The sequence below is a fragment of the Colobus angolensis genome, unplaced genomic scaffold (genome assembly GCF_000951035.1).
Source record: "Colobus angolensis palliatus isolate OR3802 unplaced genomic scaffold, Cang.pa_1.0 Scaffold345, whole genome shotgun sequence".
NCBI lineage: Eukaryota > Metazoa > Chordata > Mammalia > Primates > Cercopithecidae > Colobus > Colobus angolensis.
Window position 1 is genome coordinate 2,218,080 of NW_012116766.1, and position 19,399 is coordinate 2,237,478.

Below are 19,399 nucleotides of genomic sequence, written 5' to 3' on the forward strand. Positions count from 1 at the left end.
CACTACGCCCAGCTAATTTTTGTGTTTTTAATAGAGGCGGGGTTTCGCCATGTTGACCAGACTGGTCTTAAACTCCTGACCTCAAGTGATCCACCCACCTCGGTTTCCCAAAGTGCTGGGATTACAGGCGTGAACGACCACGCCTGGCTGGCACAGCTTTCTTAATGCATTCATGAAGCTGCAATGTATAATTGTCTAGAGATAGCATTGCATGTTAATACTACAGCAAATTTTGCTATGTAGACCACACATTTATTAAAAGGATCTCATTCTTTAGTATTCTCCTGACTTCTCCTCATCCCAAAGTTTGCCTTCATTTTGATTTGATTTTAGGTATTTATTAACTATTACAATTGTTAAATAATTTTTTTCACTTTTAGTATTGATTCATACAACTGCATTGATGAATTTACAAAAATATTATGAATTAACTAAAATACTACATCAGCCCTCTTAACTGCTATGGATCTATAATCTTAGCCTAAGATAAAAAGTAACTTCTGGAGATACTAAAATGGCTAGGCCCTCATCAATACACATTTGAGAGAAAGAGAGGAAGAGAGAGATCCTTCAGTAGTATGTATGTCTAAATTCTTAAGCAATTATCCATTAAAAAAATAAAAAACCTGGCAGTAAGCCGAGATCATGCCACTGCACTCTAACCTGGGTGACAGAGCGAGACTGTCTAACAACAAAACAAAACAAAAAAAAAAAAAGAAAAAAAAACAACCAAACAAACAATTAAAAAAAAAAATACAGTGAACAGATCAGTCATTCACTGACCACATGGCATCAAGCCTGTGAAGTGACCTAGGCTCCAGCATTAACCCGTCATTTATAATATCCAGCTCTCCCATTAGTCTTTTCTCCTCCTCGTAAATGTACAAACATATATTTCACATCACAGAACTTCCAAATACGTCACCATCTTTTTTGCTTTAGAAATAAACTTTAGTGCCTCAAAGTTTTGAAAACAATGTGCTCGTTAGGATCAAAGCCGTCACCAAGTGGGCCTGCCTGTTTCTTTGTTCTGTACACTCTTGTAACATGTAAGCAGCCTCTGACTGATTTTGCATTTTGTTGACATACTACTCTATTTGCCAAGATTAATGTTAAAGTTAAACAAAAATATTGGGCTCTTTCCCTATGAGGCATAAAGTGCATGAACTTCCTTTTTCTTTTGAAAATTTTATAATCATATTTATTTTCATCTTAAAAAGCTAATATGCATTCAAAGTGCTTCAAAATTTTCCTTTAGCCTAGATCCCAAAATAAGAATGTTTAGATTACTGCCAGATAGACTTAAGCTAGTTATTAGTAAGAACATTTTGGATTTGGAGATAACAGAGTCTAGGGCCCAACAGCCAAGGGAAGTCATACCATCCTTTTCCCCAGAGATAAGAAAAAAACAGCCAAGGAAATTCAATCTCTTTTCTAGATGATAAAATTGTATCATTCTATTCTATTCCTAGAAATATTTATACTCATTCTTGATTAGAGGCAGGGGGTCAGATAAAAATCACGTCTCAAGACCCCGTTTAGTCTTCTGTTTTTTTTTTTTTTTAAAGAATATTCAAAGCAAATTGCAATGCAACAAGTTTTAGAATGGCTGCCTGTGAAGCCCTGAGAGGGAAGGAGAGTTTGCTGCCATCTCCTGGACGTTTGAAATAAAATCCGCAGGATGAGTGCTTCAGCGCCTGTTCCTTTTAGACAGGGCACTAAGACTGTGGCAGCAGGTGCAGTTTACAAGTCTGGCTGTCCCTGACTGGATAAACAGGAAAACTATTTATGGGTTTTAAAGAATAAAGTTGACTTAAGTGGTTCGCATGTTAGAAAAGTGTTTTCCAAAGTGTAGTTCACAGCCCATTAGCATCAGAATCACCTAGGTTGAACGTTACAAAAACAAATTCCTAGGCCCCACCCAGACCTAGTAAATCAGAATCTCTAAGGTGGGGCTATCTCTAAGGTAGGGAAATCTTAATTTTACACTAGGAGCAAAAATTGGAAAGTTATATGTTGCAACACCATGAAGGGAATAGTTTGCTCATACTAAAGTGCTGTATATAAAGGAAATCGTAATAGTCCATTCAATGTAAAATTAAAATTAAAAGTTCTAAGTAGTATATTTAGTATTGCTCTTTATTTCAGTAATACCACCCACAATGAGTTGTGACATTTCAGTGAGTATTTCATAATGCAGAATTCAAAATCTAGCCCATATTGGACTTATGTGAAGAATTATGATCTGCACCACTTGATAAACCGTAATAAGTAATCCAACCACAACCAGCAGACTATAAGTGTGAATTAAAAAAACAAAAACAAAAACAAAACTCCAAACCAAAGATCTAATCGTGGAAGGATTGGAATGAAACCTTAAATTAGTACTTTATATTAGTGTCACCAATTCCTTAGAGATTCTTAGCTCTAGAAAATGGTTTTGTGAACATTTCTTTATCAGTATTAGATATGCCAGGTGAAAAAAGAACTAACGGGTTTTTAGTGCAGAAAGAGATCTAGTTTTGCTTTATTTTCAAATGTAATTAAATGACACAAAAGGAGAGTAAAACTAAATCAATTTAGTTGTTTTTGAAACAAAAGCTATTCTGGATTCGGATACAATGTTCAGAATCTCAGCTTGCTTTGATTTTTTATCTTCAAGATGAGTCTTGACTTCTGCTTCTGACTCAGAAGGATTCTAGAAGTACCAGAAAACCCACAAAAATTCCCTGGGTTTGAAAGGCAGCTGAGATATTAAGTTCCTCCCTATGTCAGTGGCTCAGCTTCTTAGAACTGTTTTTCATCACTTGCCCTGAGCTGGGAGTTTACTCTGTTCAGGCCAAGGTTTCACTCTTTCTGTTTTTGGAAAGTGATCATGCTTCTCAGGCAAGGGGATCAATTACTCTAAAAAGGCCAGGTTGCTGACCCTTTGTCCTAGGACCGTGTGGAAAGGAGGGATAAGGACAGCTGTGAGCTGCGCCCTCCTAGGTCAGCCCAACTGTTGCAGGTCTGAAGTGGGGTAGTCTTAGGGATAGAGTTGCCAACTGCTCCACTTTCAGTGTAATAGGCCTATTTAAGCTTCAACTGTGCTACCAGGTTACTCAGGATACCAACTATCCTGTTTAGAGAATATGTTTGGCTTACAAACATTTCCCCAGAAGAGCTCTCTTCATATTGCCAAGTCCACTACATTCATTCTATTTAATATTGGTACTTTGAACTGAAACAGTGTCTTTATAGTAGAGGCTCAAAGATGATGTTAAGTTTATTTTATAAAAATATTGAACCAGTCTTTTTGAATCTGGTCTCATCTTTGTATACCACAAAAAGAATGCTAGCACAATAGATGAATGCAAAGCAGGAAAAAATGGACAAACAAGCTGAATACAGAGGAATGTAAACATATAAACTTCAGTAAGAAGAAAAAAGAGAAAAAACAAAGATCTCTCATTTAACAACTCCTGGGAATAGATTTCTTGTGTCAATGTGAGATTGATAGCGACACTACTTCTACCTTTTCTATTTTAGTTGTGGGTCTCAAACTGGGATTCATATTAACAGAGAACACAAAAGAACTTGTTTAATTGTGTTTTCCTCATTGGAAGTTTTTGAAATAGTAGTTATTGTTTATTGAGTGCCCCTTAGAAAGATAACAATAGCTAACATGTGTTGAATACTTTCTCTGTGTCAGGCACTGCTTTATATACATAATGCATATTGTTTCATTTAACCTTCATAATAACTTGTGAAGTACACCTATTATTGTTTCCATTTCACTGCTGAGGTACTGAAGCACAGGGCGACTGAAACCTTTATCTGAAGTCTCCCAACCAGCAGGAGGCAGGCCTGAGACTCAGAGGCAGGCAGTGTGGCCCTAGAGCCCACACTATTAACCACTACAAGTGTATTTCTTGTGGGCTCAAGGTTTACACATCCTATCTCATCTAATAGTATGTGAAGTTCATTTAATACATGATTACCTTTTGCTTTTCCTAAATTAAAAAAAAAATCACGTCTTCTTTTTAATTTAAAAATTGGAAGGAATCTTATTCTCTGCATTATTGTTACTGAAATTTGAGGGTTTCTCTCATCACTATTCTGTTCTTCCTTTATTTGCCAGGTATAAATTACCATAACTCTGGTAATATATGATGCTAGTTGGCTGGAAGCAGTAGGTGTTTGAGGCATTTGGTCTAGTGCATTGTGAGAATTTGTTCAATGAAAACCAGCAAAATGTTGAGCTTCCCTTTGCCGTTACTGAGTTATAATAAGCAATTAGGCTGATGGAAATAAAAACTACAGCTTTTCCCCATGTACCCTGTTTAAAAATGTTTATCGCTTGGAGCTACCACACTCTAAGATGTTTCAGTATTTCTTACTTTGATTTAGAAGGTTTAGTGTAACTTTGGAGTTATCTCTGAGACATGTAAAACTCATCAATTCTGATGAGCAGTTCCTTTTATCTGTGACCTGAGTCTTCTTGCAATTAAGGAAGATAATATAGCCTTGTGGTTAGAAGACAGCCATGGATTTTGACTGTTGGGTCCTGAGGCTTAGCCCTACCATGTTACACAAGTTCCTTAACTTTTCTTTACCTCAATTTCCTCATCTTAAAGTGAGATGATAATAGTACCTACATCATACTTTCATCATTTTGTGGTGACAAAAAAAGTGCTTAGAATGCTACCTAGCACATCATAAGCCCTCATAATTGTTACCTTATTAGTGGCTCTATGATTTTAAATTAAGGCAATAAAGCTCTGCAAATGTAATGAGTTTTTACAATTAACCTAGAAGCTCACATCTTCTTTTTTTGAAGTTGGTGATGGGATTATTCAAAACCCATGTTTAGAATCTATTACACTAGTTCCTCAGGAGATGTTTTCAAAATAACGATGATATATAAAAGGAAAAAAAAACTACTGGAAAAAATATAAGATTTAAAAGTGTCCTTGCTGGGAAGACTTTGACAGAAATAACTGTTGAGAAATCTTCCACTGAGGAATCTTTGAGGCGGGAAGGGTTTGCTGCCTCATGCACTTGACTGCTAGCCTGACTGGGATTGGCACTGTGACACTCTAAGATTCCAGGGGTAACTATTTTTCAGAGTGTAGTCTGAAATACTGAAAACTTGTGACTCCCTCGGTATTATTCTGTTTAGAATTATTCTTGTTGAAATGCCTTAAGTTATTATTGATTTAGTAGCAAGCCATGCTAGGTGCTGATTCACTACTTAATAAGAAAGTTCCCTGAATTACATTTAGTTAAAATGGCAGAAAGCCAAAGGGAGCACTTCCTTTTATGCAGAGACTTTGATTATGCTTTATTTTAAAAAATCACATTCTTCCCCGTTCCCAGCCAATGAACAACACCTATTCATTCTGAAATAAGAAAATGAAAGAATTTTGAGAAGTCACACAACATTGCTGTCAATTTCACTTTTTTAAAAAAACTAATAAAACAGATGCTTCTTTTTCAGAGATGGGTTTTCACTTTCAACATGCATCATAGCATCTGATTTTCTGAGCCATCTTGGGAAATGGAGTCTTTCCTAATATCACTGAATATGGTCAAAGCCATCTACGAAGCATAGACAGTAGGCTCTTGGTGAATCAGTTTGGGAAATTCACAATTAAGCAGTCTCAGGGAGTGAAATTCTGGGGTCTGATGAGACTGTGGAAACCACATGGTACTGTAGGGAGTGCACAGGTTTGGATGCCAGACAAATATCTAAGTCTAACCCTAATCCACTATTTATAAGCTTATTGATTGTTGCACAAGTTGTTTAGCTTCTCTGAGCTTTACCTCATCTGTAAAATGGGAATAATATCTTCTTTTTCAGTGTAATACTGAAGAATAAATGAAATCACAGTATAACTGGTTAAGAATTCAGGCTGCAGACTGAATCCAGGGGCCATTACTTAACATTGTATGATCTTTGGCAAGTTACTCAACCCCTTTGTGCCTCAGAATCTCATCTGTAATCTGTAAAATGGGGATAATGTTCATACCCAGCTCACGAGGACTGCTGATTAAAAGCAGTAATCTGTGAAAGATACTCAGCACAAGTCAGGGCCCAAATTTTGTGCTCAGCTAATGTTAGCTGTTATCAAAACTTATGTAAAATATTTAACATACTTCCTGCATATAGTAAAAACTTAATACATTAACTCCTATCTTTTCCTCAGGACTCATGAGATTATTTGAATGACTGCTACAGCTTCTGTCCCCACCCATGTCATCCTAACTTGAACCAAAATGCTTCATTCTGGGTTGTTGCATGGCCTTGATTATTATGCCAAATAAAAGTATCAAAGATTATCTGACTTCTACCGTGTATCCTGAAGAAAAGACAAATCAAAACACTATGGCTTTTGTTATTTACTTCCAAGAAGAACATTTTTCTGTTTATTCTTAGAATGTGCATTTTTTTTTCAACTCAGGGCCAAGTACAACCTTTTGGTTTTAAAAATTTTTTCAACTCTGGGCCAAGTACAATCTTTTGATTTAAAAATTTTTTTTCATGAACAACCATCACTAGTTACTAAGGAGCCGAAGAAATAGGAGCTGTGAAAGCAGAATTTCTTCATGTTACCTTTGAATGTTGTTATTTTGAGTATTATCATTATCAGGTAGAGGAAGAAAGGTAGGCTGGGAAGTAGATCCTTATGATATCTTGACTACAGATCCCAGATTTACATTTCACCAGTCACAGAGCACACGTAATTTAGATAAACATGTCAAGAATGACATAAACAGAGGTAAACACAAGGAGCTTTACATGTGGAACCAAAAAATAAAAATTAGAAAAATTATTACCTATATTAACAAAAAATTACTTAAACTCTAGGACTCTGTAGAAGTCTAGTTTCTCCCCTGTACACTTGGGATGCACTTTGTTGGCTGGCAAAACCTTTGATAACATCAGAAGTCTGAGAAATGTCTGACAAGATTTGATATTTAAAATTAAATTTCTCTTTATTCAATTGCCATTGAGTAGTGCTGTGATTTCCAAGTGCCAGGTAGTTTGGTGTACAAATATACATACCACAGAAACATACAGTTTTTTTAAAAAATTAAGAAACTGGCTACACCTGACAACATCAAGAAAAAAGATAATTCTGATTCAAGGGCTTCTCCAGAAGATGGGGTTTCATTGGCATGACGCTCATAGGATGACCTGTTGTTTTTGTACTATTTTTTCTAGAACCATAGAGGGATGACAGTCACTGGCTTCTTAGAGCAATTTTGCCTGGTGTCTGGATCCTGTGGGAATTTATTAGCTTGCTTTGTGGCCCTTGGCCAACCATGGTGGGACATCTAGAGAAGAATTCAATTCTACTTTTTCCCAGAATAATTGTTGACTAACTCAGCAGCACCAAAGTGTCACAGGCGTCTTTGTGTCCCCCAGAGTCCAATGATATGTGGAACCAAGACCAGCGAGGGTCATGTTTCTGGGAATACAATGTTGGCTCTTAGAATTTATATATTTTTTCTCATGAACTTATAAAAATGTTTAAAAACAAACTCAACAACTCTGATGTTAAAAGGGAATGAGCACACACCCCACGACTTCCCTCTAGAAGCATTTCAAGCATTTAGATTTTCAAAAAACAATCATTTCTTTTTGATGACCATGACTTCAAATGCCATGCCTGCTGGGCCAGTGGTGACTCATCAAACAGCAACTGATTTCAATAACTTACCCTTAGAACGTGGGTGCTTGCAGGAGCCCTGGTTTGTAACTGGACGAAATCATACACAGCAAAGGGTCTTTATTTGATAGATTAAATCTAAACGCAGACACTAACAGCCATGTGTCTTCTGCTCTTAAGAGGGTTTACTGTGAAAGAGCCACACAGAGTGTTCGACATGCCACTCAGCAGTCAAATGACCTTCAAAGTTCTTTAACCTTGTAACTGCAAATAGGAAAATGGTCTCACATACGTTAGTCCACCCCCTTTCAATGTAGACCATGTGTTTTTGACATCTCAGATGTGACTCGTGCTGCCAGGCTAGAATTTAGGCTGTGTGATAATTCTCAGCTGTCCTACAATGCCTGCTTCTTGAAAGAAGTCGGCACTTTCTAGAATAGCTAAATAACCTGGGCTTATTTTAAAGCACTGTTTGTAACTCAGATTGGTTTTCCTATGGTTAAAATAAGTGCTTCTTGTGAAAATTAAATAAAACAATCAATTCAAAGGCTTTATACACATTACCACCAACAATCATACTAAACATATTTTGAAGTACAAAGTTTGACATGCTCTAGAATGACAACCCAAATGTGTCTTATAAAACATATTCCCAACAAGGTATGCTTTACACTACCAATGCAGAAACTGTGTATTTTTTCCTCTCTAAAAAACAGGATGTGTCAAAATGACAAATGCTGTAAGATTAAAGTGGCAATGCTCAGATTCCCACTCTTACCAGTTCTGGGATTCACTCTGCCCTCCTAGAAGACTGAGGGGAATATACTGTACTTACATGTCCATGGAACCTTTCTTCCTCCTAGAATCCCAAGTGTTATGCAGATTCACTACAGCACAATATTCCGGTCAGGAAGAGAGGTTGACACATGATTAAGGGGAAACTTGTGGAAAGAGAAATGTTTAAGATCCTGCAGAAAATCAGTGACTGTGATGACCTTGTTCGTTTATATTCTAGTGCCTGTATTTAAACCGTGCAGTGGATTTGGAATGATATATATAAGGCACCCAACATAACATAAGAACTCAGTAAATGATTGTCACTCTTGAGCTGGCAATGAAAACTGACTTCGTGGATGCTCTGCCTAGAAATTATGCTAAGGACAAAGGAAGAAGCAAAGTCCTAAAAACCAAACAAAAACTGCCTGCCTACACCTCGTAACCAGCGGACCAACCAATCAAACTAATACCAACACAGCTAAGCCAATAACAGTCAGATTGAAAATGTACCCCCTGGGAAGGAGGCTGACGTCTGGAGGTCTAACTCTCCCTTCTGTCACACTGACATCACTTCCTTGGCCCCAACCTGAAAGGTGACACATACAGCCCCCTGGTGGGGAAATAGGGAAAGCAAATTCCTCTTACTCCGGGGAGCTGGTTAGTCCTTCTCCCTCCCACTTCCCATCTCCCTCAGAGTGAGGTCAGACTTTGTTGTGGATCTGGTTTTGGAGAACTTCCACCCTCTTCTATAAAGTGGGACTGTATGGTCCAAGATGAGACCTATGCTGCCAGTGCCCAGCTGAAGTTGTAGATGCTTTTACTGCATGCCTGACATGCCTCTTATAAGGTTTTGGGGAACTCCAAATAGTCCCAGGATGACCAGAAGACATAGTCATGTTATTTGCATCTTTAGTTATCAACTCCAAATAATGGCTCTGCTAAGACTGCCACCTGTCCAACAGGAACTGGAAAGAAAACACTTCTCATTCCTGCATACCACACCACTAGACAACTGGAAATACTTCTGGGTCATTACCATCCTAGGATACTTTTAAGCCGATGATCTCAAACTGACTACCTGTGTGTTCCATGTCTTTCCTCTAATTCATGCCGTTCTTTAAATGCTATGTTAAGAATGCAAAGCTATAAAAATGATCTTTTTTCCTGCTGCACCATAAGAAGCCTTTTTTGGTTGCTCTATTACAAAAGAATTCAAAATGCAAGCATTCAACAGATTTCCTTTGCAGGGAACAAGTAATACAAACAACTGTGTTATATAATGAATAGATTGCTTTTTTCCTTTATCCTGTATTAATCTTAATTGGCTTCCCAAAAAGGCAAATAAGAGACCAAGCTACAGCCTGTGGTTGTAACCTCTAGGTAAATTTCCGCCAAAAGCAATGAAAGATTTTCCAGAGAAAAAGCAGAAGAATCAGCCCCATTGTTCTGCAGCTGACTTAATTCTCCTCTTTATGTTTTAGAAATACCTAATGATTACAGTTTTACAATGTATGGAGAAATAGATATGCTAACAACAATGAAATTGTTGTGGGAGCCATACAGAGAAATATCAGAGAAGTTACTTAGATCAGAATAGCTCATACAAGGAAGATTTTTTTAAAATATGGACATTGAACAGATAAAGAAGACAGTAATATTTTAATAAGATAGTGAAAAATATAGCAGATTGACAGTGACAGCAGAAAAAGAACAGGAATACAGATATTTTCAGAGGATTAAAATGGTACTGTGTACCCTCAAACCAGGCAAGTTTTTCTGAGAGGTCTCTAAACATATCTCCTGCATAGAGCAGATGATTTTCCTTGGAGCTGTCATAAATGCTTTATAGTTCTCTACATTAATTCATGTCAAATATTTTCCATGGTTGGTCAGACTCAGACTTAAAATAGATCTGAGAAAGGTCTTCAGGTTTACTTTCAGTACCATTATTCACTTCATAGCCAGCTGGGTGACGACATGGTGTGTGGCCAATTCAAGTTTACAAGGTAACCTTGCCTGAATTATCCTGGTCCATCGAATACAAATAATAAAGTGAAGGTGAGAGAATAGAATTACAAGGAACATGGGAGAAGCAGTTGTCAAAAAGCAAAACAAACACAAGAAAAAAAATCTGTGAGATCACTCAGAAATGATGCTAATAGTTGTGTGTTCTCACCCCTACAGTCTCCATACACATGGGGTTCCTCGTGCTTCACAATCAGCCCCTGTAGTCAGTCAGTAAACCTTCAGGTCCCAATCATGTGGTTTCTCCAGGTAAAACAATAGCCATGCATACCTTTATGTGTGTCCTGCTTTTTACATGTTACTTCATTATCTTGTGTACTCTACCACTTGCCTCAGCTGAGGAAAACAAACTTATGCTTTCATGGGCAACTGGAGATCTAATCACTTAGTTCCTTAAGTAACTAGGGAAGGAGGGTGGGAATCCATCTTTAAAGATAATTATCCTTCTTTCCTTATCCCATTTACTTCATCATCATTATTATTATTATTATTATTGTTACTATTATTGAGACAAGGTCTCACTGTTGCCCAGGCTGATCTCCAACTCCCGGCCTCAAGCAGTCCTCCCACCTCGGCCTCCTAAAGTGCTAGGATTCCAGGCACGAACCACCATGCCCGCCCCATTTACTTTAAATAAGTCTTCTGAAATGAGTTTATATATGTGAAAACATCTGGCAAAGAACCTAATACATAATAAGTGCTCAGTAATTATTAAGACCCTCTTTCTTACCCACTTCTTACTAAACTACATACATTCCAACAGCCCTCCGAGTACCTTCTCTGTGATATCAAACGGGTGGCTGAGATTGACAGACCAGAGCTGCTCCCTGTCCTTGATAGATTCTTTATTCCTTTAACACTAGTAATAGAGATAAGGCACTACCTAAAAGGGAAATCTCAGTCAATATAGGTTATACCTTCACTACATTTGAACCTTTCAGCATAGGAGCACAACTGTTATGTTACGTAAAGGTTGATTCCTGATGTTTGATATCACTGATCACTGTCTCTCTTGTGGCTACAGCACAAATCCTAAGTATCCTGCTTACTTAATATAATGGTATACGTCTATTTTTGGGTGCTCCTGGATTTTTTAAGTGTGCAAAGAAGATAAATATATTTTAGGTCAATCTGAGTTGGATTTTTGACTCATTAAAAATATTATACTCCTTGGACCCAGAATAGGAGGTGACATATCTGAAATTAAGTAAGTTGAGGACTTTGCTAGGCATTCTCAGGGACTCAAGAAACACTGCAAACAATTCATTTCAAGCAAAGTGGACACTCAGCTTCAGCTACAAGATTACTCTTCCACAACAGATGGTTTCCACACCTGAATTGTGACACCACTTTTCTTGGCTGAGAACTTTGGCCTTGGTGCCACAAAATAAGATGATGAGGCTGATTCTTGCTTTGGCGAGGTGGGAACGCCCACAGGCACTGGGGATGCACTGACTGGTGAGGAGGCCTCTGCAAAGAAGGAAGGAGGAGAGGTATAGGCTGGTACCGAGTACACTGACGAAGCCTGCACATTCGTAGGTGAGGCAGCATTCACTGGCCGGGGAGGAAGAGCTTGCTTCATGGCCAGGGCTGAATTGACCTTGACTGATGACTTTTGGGGGAGGCCATCCTTTGCATCTGGAGGTTGGAAAGTAAACAAGGATGCATTGAGCTGATACGGTTGGTGCTTCATGACATCTAATGCATTAAGGGGTTTCTTCCCCTTTTTCTTGCCGGGTTTGGAGGCCTGTGCGGCTGATGGCTGAGACTTGAGAGCAGCCAGTGGGTAAGAGGGGGAGTGGATAGGATTATAGGCCACAGGAGGAGGTGCTCGGACATTGGAGGAGTACTTCCAACTGGCGGGGAGAGATGGAGTGGGAGACTGAGCTCGAGCGGCGTGGGCCTGCACCGTGTCTGAATCCACCACATACTTCTCCATTCTCGACTGCCTTTTAGCAAAGAGCTGAGCTCCTCTCCCGCTCATTCCTGGAAGCTCATTGGATGGTCCCACTGCACCAGGCTGAGCAGCATTGACTGCTGCTGTGGAAACTGTTGGTTTGGGTGTGTAATTCTGACTGGCTACTGCTGCTTGTGGTCCTTTGAAGGGACCAGCCACATTCAAAGAACTTGCAGGCCGGGCAGGAGGGTAAGAAGGCTGGGCTATTTTGATGGAGGAGACAACGGTGCCCTTTGATGGGTTGGATGTGGGGAAGGCAGGAGGTTGGGTGGGAGCCACTCCTGGAGACCAGACTGGGGAAACTGGAGTTACTGGTTGGGAGGATGAGGACTTGACGGCAGGTTTTGGAGCAACAGGTGGAGGGGTCTTTTGTTTGGCAGAGGAGCTCTGCATGAAATTACAAGCCTCTGCCCCCAAGCTGAGGTAGTCTTCTTCCGGTCCGGAATCACCTCCAGCTCCAGTGCCCCGTTTGCCTTCTGAATTTTGAAGTAGTGACAAGAGTTCAGGATTTGGGCTTACTTTGGGCTCTTTAAAAGTAAACATGGGTTTTGTCGTGCTTCTTCTTTTGGCCTCCTGCAATATTCCTGTTCTTTTTGCTGGCACTGAGATCCTCTCATCTCGGGAAGCTATTCGCTCAGATGAATCGTAAAAGGCTGGCTGGGACCAGGGGGCAGCCTGGGGCCATGGAGGGGGCTGTGCTGGGCCAGCAATTGGACTTGATACCCCTCTGGAGAAGGCGTCAGGGGGTGGAGTGACTGCAGAGTAAGGTGGAGGTGCAGGAAAGTCAGCAATGGGACTCGTTATATTTCGGGTTGGCGAGAAGGGGGTGGCTGGCTGATTCACAGACCCTGGGAAGGGTTTGGCCGTTCTATTCATGGGGGCCATCCTCTGGATGTTTGCTGTCTCAGATGCCCCACTGAAGCCATTCTGTTGAGGAACATGGCCAAGACCATGACTCACCTCGATGTAGCTTTTGCTCACAGAGCTCTGCGTTCTCACTGACTCTTCCTCCCTTCTTTGGTAAGAAGTCGTAGTTCTCAGGCCATCCGTCTGGGCAGCATCTTGTTCTCTGCTTGGCGTTCCACCTATCTTGTCCTCTTCTTTTTGGGCTGTGATCTGATCCATTCTCTCCCTCCTCTTGGCAAACATGAGGGCTCCCTTGCCTGTGGTGTCTGGTAACATCTCCATCTTGTCCCCTCTGTTCAGTTTCTTTTCAATGTCCACCAGTCCAGAATCCCAGTCAAAGTTCACAACTTGTGTGTTGTCGTCAACGTCAGACAATAACTCTTCATCCACCTCTGATTCGCTTGCACCAAGAAATGCTACTTCACATGTATCCTCCTTGTCACCTTCTTCCTCCTCGTCCGCCTCTCGTTCAAGCTCGCCAGTACCGTAGCTAACTAGGGTGTATTTCCTGGCCCTCCGACGTCGCTTCTTAAACATCAACACCCCCTTGGAGTTGGGGTTGGGAGCATCTGTTAGAAGAAGGGCAATGCTTTTGCATTTAGATTTTGCTTCCTTCACTTGTTTTTCTGACAGGCTTTCACTCCTCCTGAGCCCTAGGGAGAGTAAAAAAAAAAAAAAAAAACAATTATATTGAGCTGATGAGTTCAAGGAAGACACCACAGCAACTCAGAAATGAACTCTCCTGGGGGAAAATAAATATGTATAAAATTACCATTGAGTACTGAATTTTGAAAGAATCCAACGCATTTCTTTTTCTTATTTCTCTTAACATATTTCCTTCTACAATAATATACTGTTCTCTTTGTTTACATAAAAACATTTTATATACGCTGATTAGAATATATGTTTCATACATTTGTTTCTCTAGAGATCCTTCCACTTTAATAATAAAAACTGGTTAGTAAGTGTCAATTAATAGGATAAAATTAGAATTAAGAAGGACATAAAGACATAATATTTTCTGAAAAACAAGATGAGACATATCTCATACTTGCATATTTTAAAATAAAGTGTCAATATAAAACTGTTTCCAGAGATCTTAAAAAGGGAGGAGTGTCCCAAGAAGATGTTTCAAAATTTTCTAAAAGCTTTAATGTAATGAATTTAGCTATTTAGGTTTTCTTCTTTCTCTTTTTTCTTTTTTTACTCTGACAACTGCCCCAAATCTTTCCATTCACAGCTACTGGATTAATATAAATTTGAAACACTGAATTAATCATTGAAGGTACTGAATCAATAATTAGTTAAAATTCAAAATATGACATTATTGTAAATACATATAAGAAGCTCTAGCTACAAAGTTTTCTAGACAGATTTGTTTGTAAATGTATTGCTATTTTGGAAATACAATATTACTTTCCTTGCAGCAAGAATGAATCTTGGAGAAATTTAAAAATTGACTTGTGACCCACTTAACTGTGTAAAAACTGATGCATGTTTAAATCAAGTCATTTAAAACAAGAATATGATGGTTATAAAATAAAAATATTTAAAATTTTCTTTCATTATTACTATTATAAAAAATAAATTGGTGGCAAATTAATTGATAGTAACTAAACATATAGCATCTATCATTTATAATTTATAATTACATCATGTTTTCAATGATAATGAGTATGAGTCCCCTAAATTTTTTAATTCCTCAAAATAGTTAAGTGGAAAATTAATAAAATATTTTTGACTATTTTATGATTGAAATTTAGCTCTTTTTGTCACAGACTTAATGGTTAAGGTTTAAAAAAATAAAATATAATCCAAGGAAATAATTTTATAATATGATTACAGGCATTTACTGGTGATCAAATTTTCTAGAGAAAAAATAGTTGAAACTGAGGTTATTACTAAATATAATTCCTTTTTTGACTAGTGTTATACAACTTATTAAACTGACAGTCACAGTTGCACAGTTGCTGCTAACTTCACTGCCAACATGTAAAGTATGTGAATGGTGTCTCAATACTCTTGTTTAATATGCTATAAATGTGAGGATGGCCTACAGATGCTTAAAGTATAAGGAATGATTAATAGCACTTGCCAATAAAGCTACAAATGGTTATGCTAAAAATATGCTTTGAAAGGAATAACAATAGGTTAGAAGACTTAAGATTCTACTTTGAATAACCGAATTCATTGCCGTTGTGTATCATATATACAGTCAAGTGCCTTTGCCTATCAGCCTTTACATCCTCAAATAAAATTCCAAAATTAGTAAAAAAAAAAAAAAAAAAAAAAAAAAAAAAAAAAAAAAAAAAACATGAAATAAAACAACAGAAATCCTAAAACCTAACTGCAATTCTTATCCCTAGTCTCCTTTCTGTCTTCTCTCCCCTGGGTAAAACAAAATGCCATACAAAGCACTGAATTTAAATATATTTTATGTTTGGAGACATTTAAATACCTCCACATGGCCCTGGAGACTGACTTCTGCATCTAGAAGGTAGATGAAACACTTTGCAGTCTAATGAAGACTTACAAAATGGAGAGGATCATGTAACTCCTCACTATACATATGTCCTTGTCTGTCAAACTCACTTCTGCAAGCATCATCAAGCTGCACAATGATTTTTTTCAAAACGAGGATCTGCTTTTGATATCAGTGGTACAGCTTTTATTTTAAAGACACCTCTCAGTAGCAGACTCAACAGTTTCTGACATTTAAACTGAGTCCACATGACTTCAAGTGCTTTCTTATGCTATTTTAACATGAAATATTTCAACTTTCTGAAACAAAATGAATAGGCACATTGACAATATTATTTTCTTTAACAGTTCCTGTGCCTTTGGGGATAAAAATAAATTCATGAAAAATGTTTAAATCTATATGAAGTTCAGACTTATTGCTTCCCATTTAGAAACTGGTATTCTCCATAATTTCACATGTGTGATTTTGTGCATTAATTAAATATTTCTTTAAGCCAGTGAGAAACAAGAAAAATCTTGCTGAAAAAGTCATGCAAGCAAAGCAGCAGCAAAATGCCCCCAACTCCCAAGCTCCTTCTGACAGCCCAGGCAGAACTTACGTGCATGCCGCGCTCGGTGCTTGTGAGGTCTGCTGTGATCCTTTTCCGAGCGTGGATCTTCTCCCTGCTCTGTGCCTTCTGATGAGACGGCAAAGGATACCAGAGAAGGAGGTGCTTCTGACTGCCCTCCTTCCACTGGAGAATCCACACACCCCTTTCCTGCCTGAAGCCTGCACCCTTCTGTCTTCTGCCTGTCAGAGCAGTCGAGGATCACTTCCACCCGGGGCAGTCTCGCATCTCCTGCTTCACTTTCCTGGATCACTCTCAACTCTCTGCCACTGGAGATCTGGATTATCTTGCTGGACCTCAGGAAAGGGTCTGCTTTCTCATTAGTGGGGATCGAATTTATGTGGACAATCTTGTCATGTGACAAGTTAGGGTCTGGGTCAGGAGACTTAGATTTTTCAGGTCCCGGGAGAGCCACTACAGGGCCACAAGCGCCCTTATGTCTCTCCTGTGAAAGGGACAGTTGCAGCTCAACCACAGGGCCAGGCTGTTCCGCTTCTATCTTCTCCCTTAAGATCAGCTCTTCTGCCACGCGTCCTCCTTGGGAGTCAGGCATTTGGGGAGCCTTCTGGTAGCTCAGGCCTGTTTCTTCTTTCAAGCTCCCTGCACAATCGAGACCACTTCTTTGATCCTCAGCTAGGGGAACTTCAGTCTTGACAGGGGCGAGGAAGAACTCTGTGCACTGGGTCTTTGTGGCTGGTCGAATCTGCAGGGTGGTACTTTCCACATAACCCCCATGTGTGAGATGCTCGAGGTTTTTGTTTTCATTTTCAGATATCAAAGCCTCACTTATTCCACTGGATGGTCTGCACGCAGAAAAATCATTCCAGACACTTAAATCAGACTATGTTACATCTGCCAAAGAACTTCCTGACACTTTTGTGATGTCTAATACATGATATAGTCAAAATATTTTCTTCTAAATGTCAATTGCAACATATTTGAAAACAGAAGGTGGCAACATGTTCATATTATTACTTAAAGAGATACCAAATAAACTTTTTTAAAAGCACAACAAAATGCTTACACAAGATTATGAAACCTGAATCCATCCTAAATTCAGCTTTTATTTGTAAAAAAAAAAAAAGATCCCCTTTATCTGTAAGTACTTGGAATCTGGGTATCTCCTATAATGAGTCTGCTAGAACGTGACAAAGCATTTCAATGTCTTATTGACTAAGTTTTGGTCTAGACATTATGAAGTCAGATAAACATATCCAGCACCTTCAGATCAATCTTAACTTACAGATAACTCAGGAAGGCCTTTTTGAGGCCGTGCTTTCTTGAAAGGAATGAAATAGAAGCTGTTTTTTAAGCTCCAGTGAGCATGTGTTTTGTAATAAGTGGACCCAGCCCAGTACTCTTGTGTAAAGAGAAATCCTTTCCATGCCGCAATGAATCATTAAGTCATAGAGTATTTATAATCTGAAATGTCTCCCTTTCTTCTATTTGAACCTGTTTCTTGGAGCATTTTCTTTTTAGGATATCTGAAGTCAAACTGTTCCTTTATCTTTCAGCTAAGGAGCCTAGAGCTGCACATCACATTTCTTTGAGTTGATCTTCCTGGTTGTTTGTGCAAATTTGGGTTTGTGAGAAGAGGCCATGTCAGTTTAAGAGTTAAATAACTTCTTTCTGAAACTCTAATTTAAACTGTAAATGTTTTTAGAAGTATCATTCACAGAACAGCTGTAGGAAATGCCTTCAATTTTTGTATTCGTATTTTTTTTTTAATTTTAGAAGCAGCATAATTATCTTTGCCCCTTTCCTCCTTCCTTAAAAGATAGTTATGACTAATGCAGGGAACATCAGTTGAAGGGCATGAGCTTCTACTTGTATTCTACTCAAAGGAATTTACCTTAGAATTTATGTTTCAGACCAATGCTCAAAATACTTACTCCTAACTTTGCTTTCAACTGCATTTGGCAAAACAAAACTAAACCAAATACAAACAAACTAACAGTTTAACAAAATGCACCTTTCTCTATATGCAAGTAATTGGAAAAGCTTCCTGGTAATACGGTATTTATACAGCATTATAATATACTATTTAAAAAGCATGATGTTAGCAAAATAGATCATTATTATGTAGAAAATGTTCAATACACTGTTAAACTGAATTTGAGGGTACCAAAAGGTCAGAGAGTTTTAATTTAGGAAGACCTTGGGATGGAAATAGATTAAATCACTTTGAATTATGTTAGCAATCAATTGTGAAGCTGAGAAGAGAATAGTTTCAATTCATGCCAGCCTTGTAGACTGGAATAAAGACAAATGGCCAGATAAATATTAAAATTTATCAGCAGCTGAAGTAAAATACATAGACATGAGTAAATATCATAAAAGCATGAGAGAGTAAAGCTTTATGCCTTAAAACAATCATTTCCCATCAGTCTACATACGTACTCATCAAGTCCACAATTTATGTGTCATAATTATAGAATTTTAAAAATCTTATTTTAATAACATTTAAGATAATAGAGACGGAATGCTAAAGGAGTTATTTTAAAAGAGTCTTACCTAGCTATCTCTGGGCAATAGTTCAGGAAAAGTAAAAACACTTGGCCTCCACTGATAGATGACAGTGATATGAGTGAGAGAAATATTTATTGCAGGAAACAATATTCAGATATTTAAAATAGTGGTAGTGGTGGTGATAAAAATAATTGCTTTTGACTTGATTTTCAATTGCGATTCCACTTTGAATCCTACCAACTAGTTACTTATTTTGTAAATTTTTTATTTTATAAATTTAATTATGTATTAGCAAATTATGTATTTTATAAACTTATTTTCTCTTCATAATATGAAGGAAGGATTCTCAGGCCTTAAACACTGGGTTTGATGGGTAAATATTTAGATTATAAGAATAATACTAGATTTCCATTGTTGTCTCAAGATTTTGGCCATAGTGAGTTCATTTTTATCCCAGAACAGAATCATACTGAATGATCAGCAGAGGGGGAACTGTATGTAGTGCTTCTGCAGAGTTGAGG

At 38.2% G+C, this 19,399-nt stretch overlaps 1 protein-coding gene across 3 annotated transcripts in view; it reads right to left on the reverse strand.

Moving 5' to 3' along the window:
- Window positions 1-19,399, reverse strand: part of SYNPO2 (synaptopodin 2) — a 178,012-nt gene that overhangs the window by 15,030 nt on the left and 143,583 nt on the right. Inside the window, exons 3-5 of one of the 3 annotated variants that reach the window (XM_011952711.1) lie at window positions 16,401-17,212; window positions 11,792-13,973; window positions 5,303-6,707 (exon numbers count right to left, since the gene is read on the reverse strand). The exons of 1 other annotated variant lie outside the window; for it this stretch is intronic. In XM_011952711.1, coding sequence (XP_011808101.1) covers window positions 6,629-6,707; window positions 11,792-13,973; window positions 16,401-17,212 — 3,073 coding nt within the window. In that variant the 3' untranslated portion in view covers window positions 5,303-6,628. Of the gene's footprint in view, window positions 1-5,302; window positions 6,708-11,790; window positions 13,974-16,400; window positions 17,213-19,399 lie in introns of those variants that run through there. One more of the 3 variants, XM_011952710.1, reaches the window with a different exon arrangement.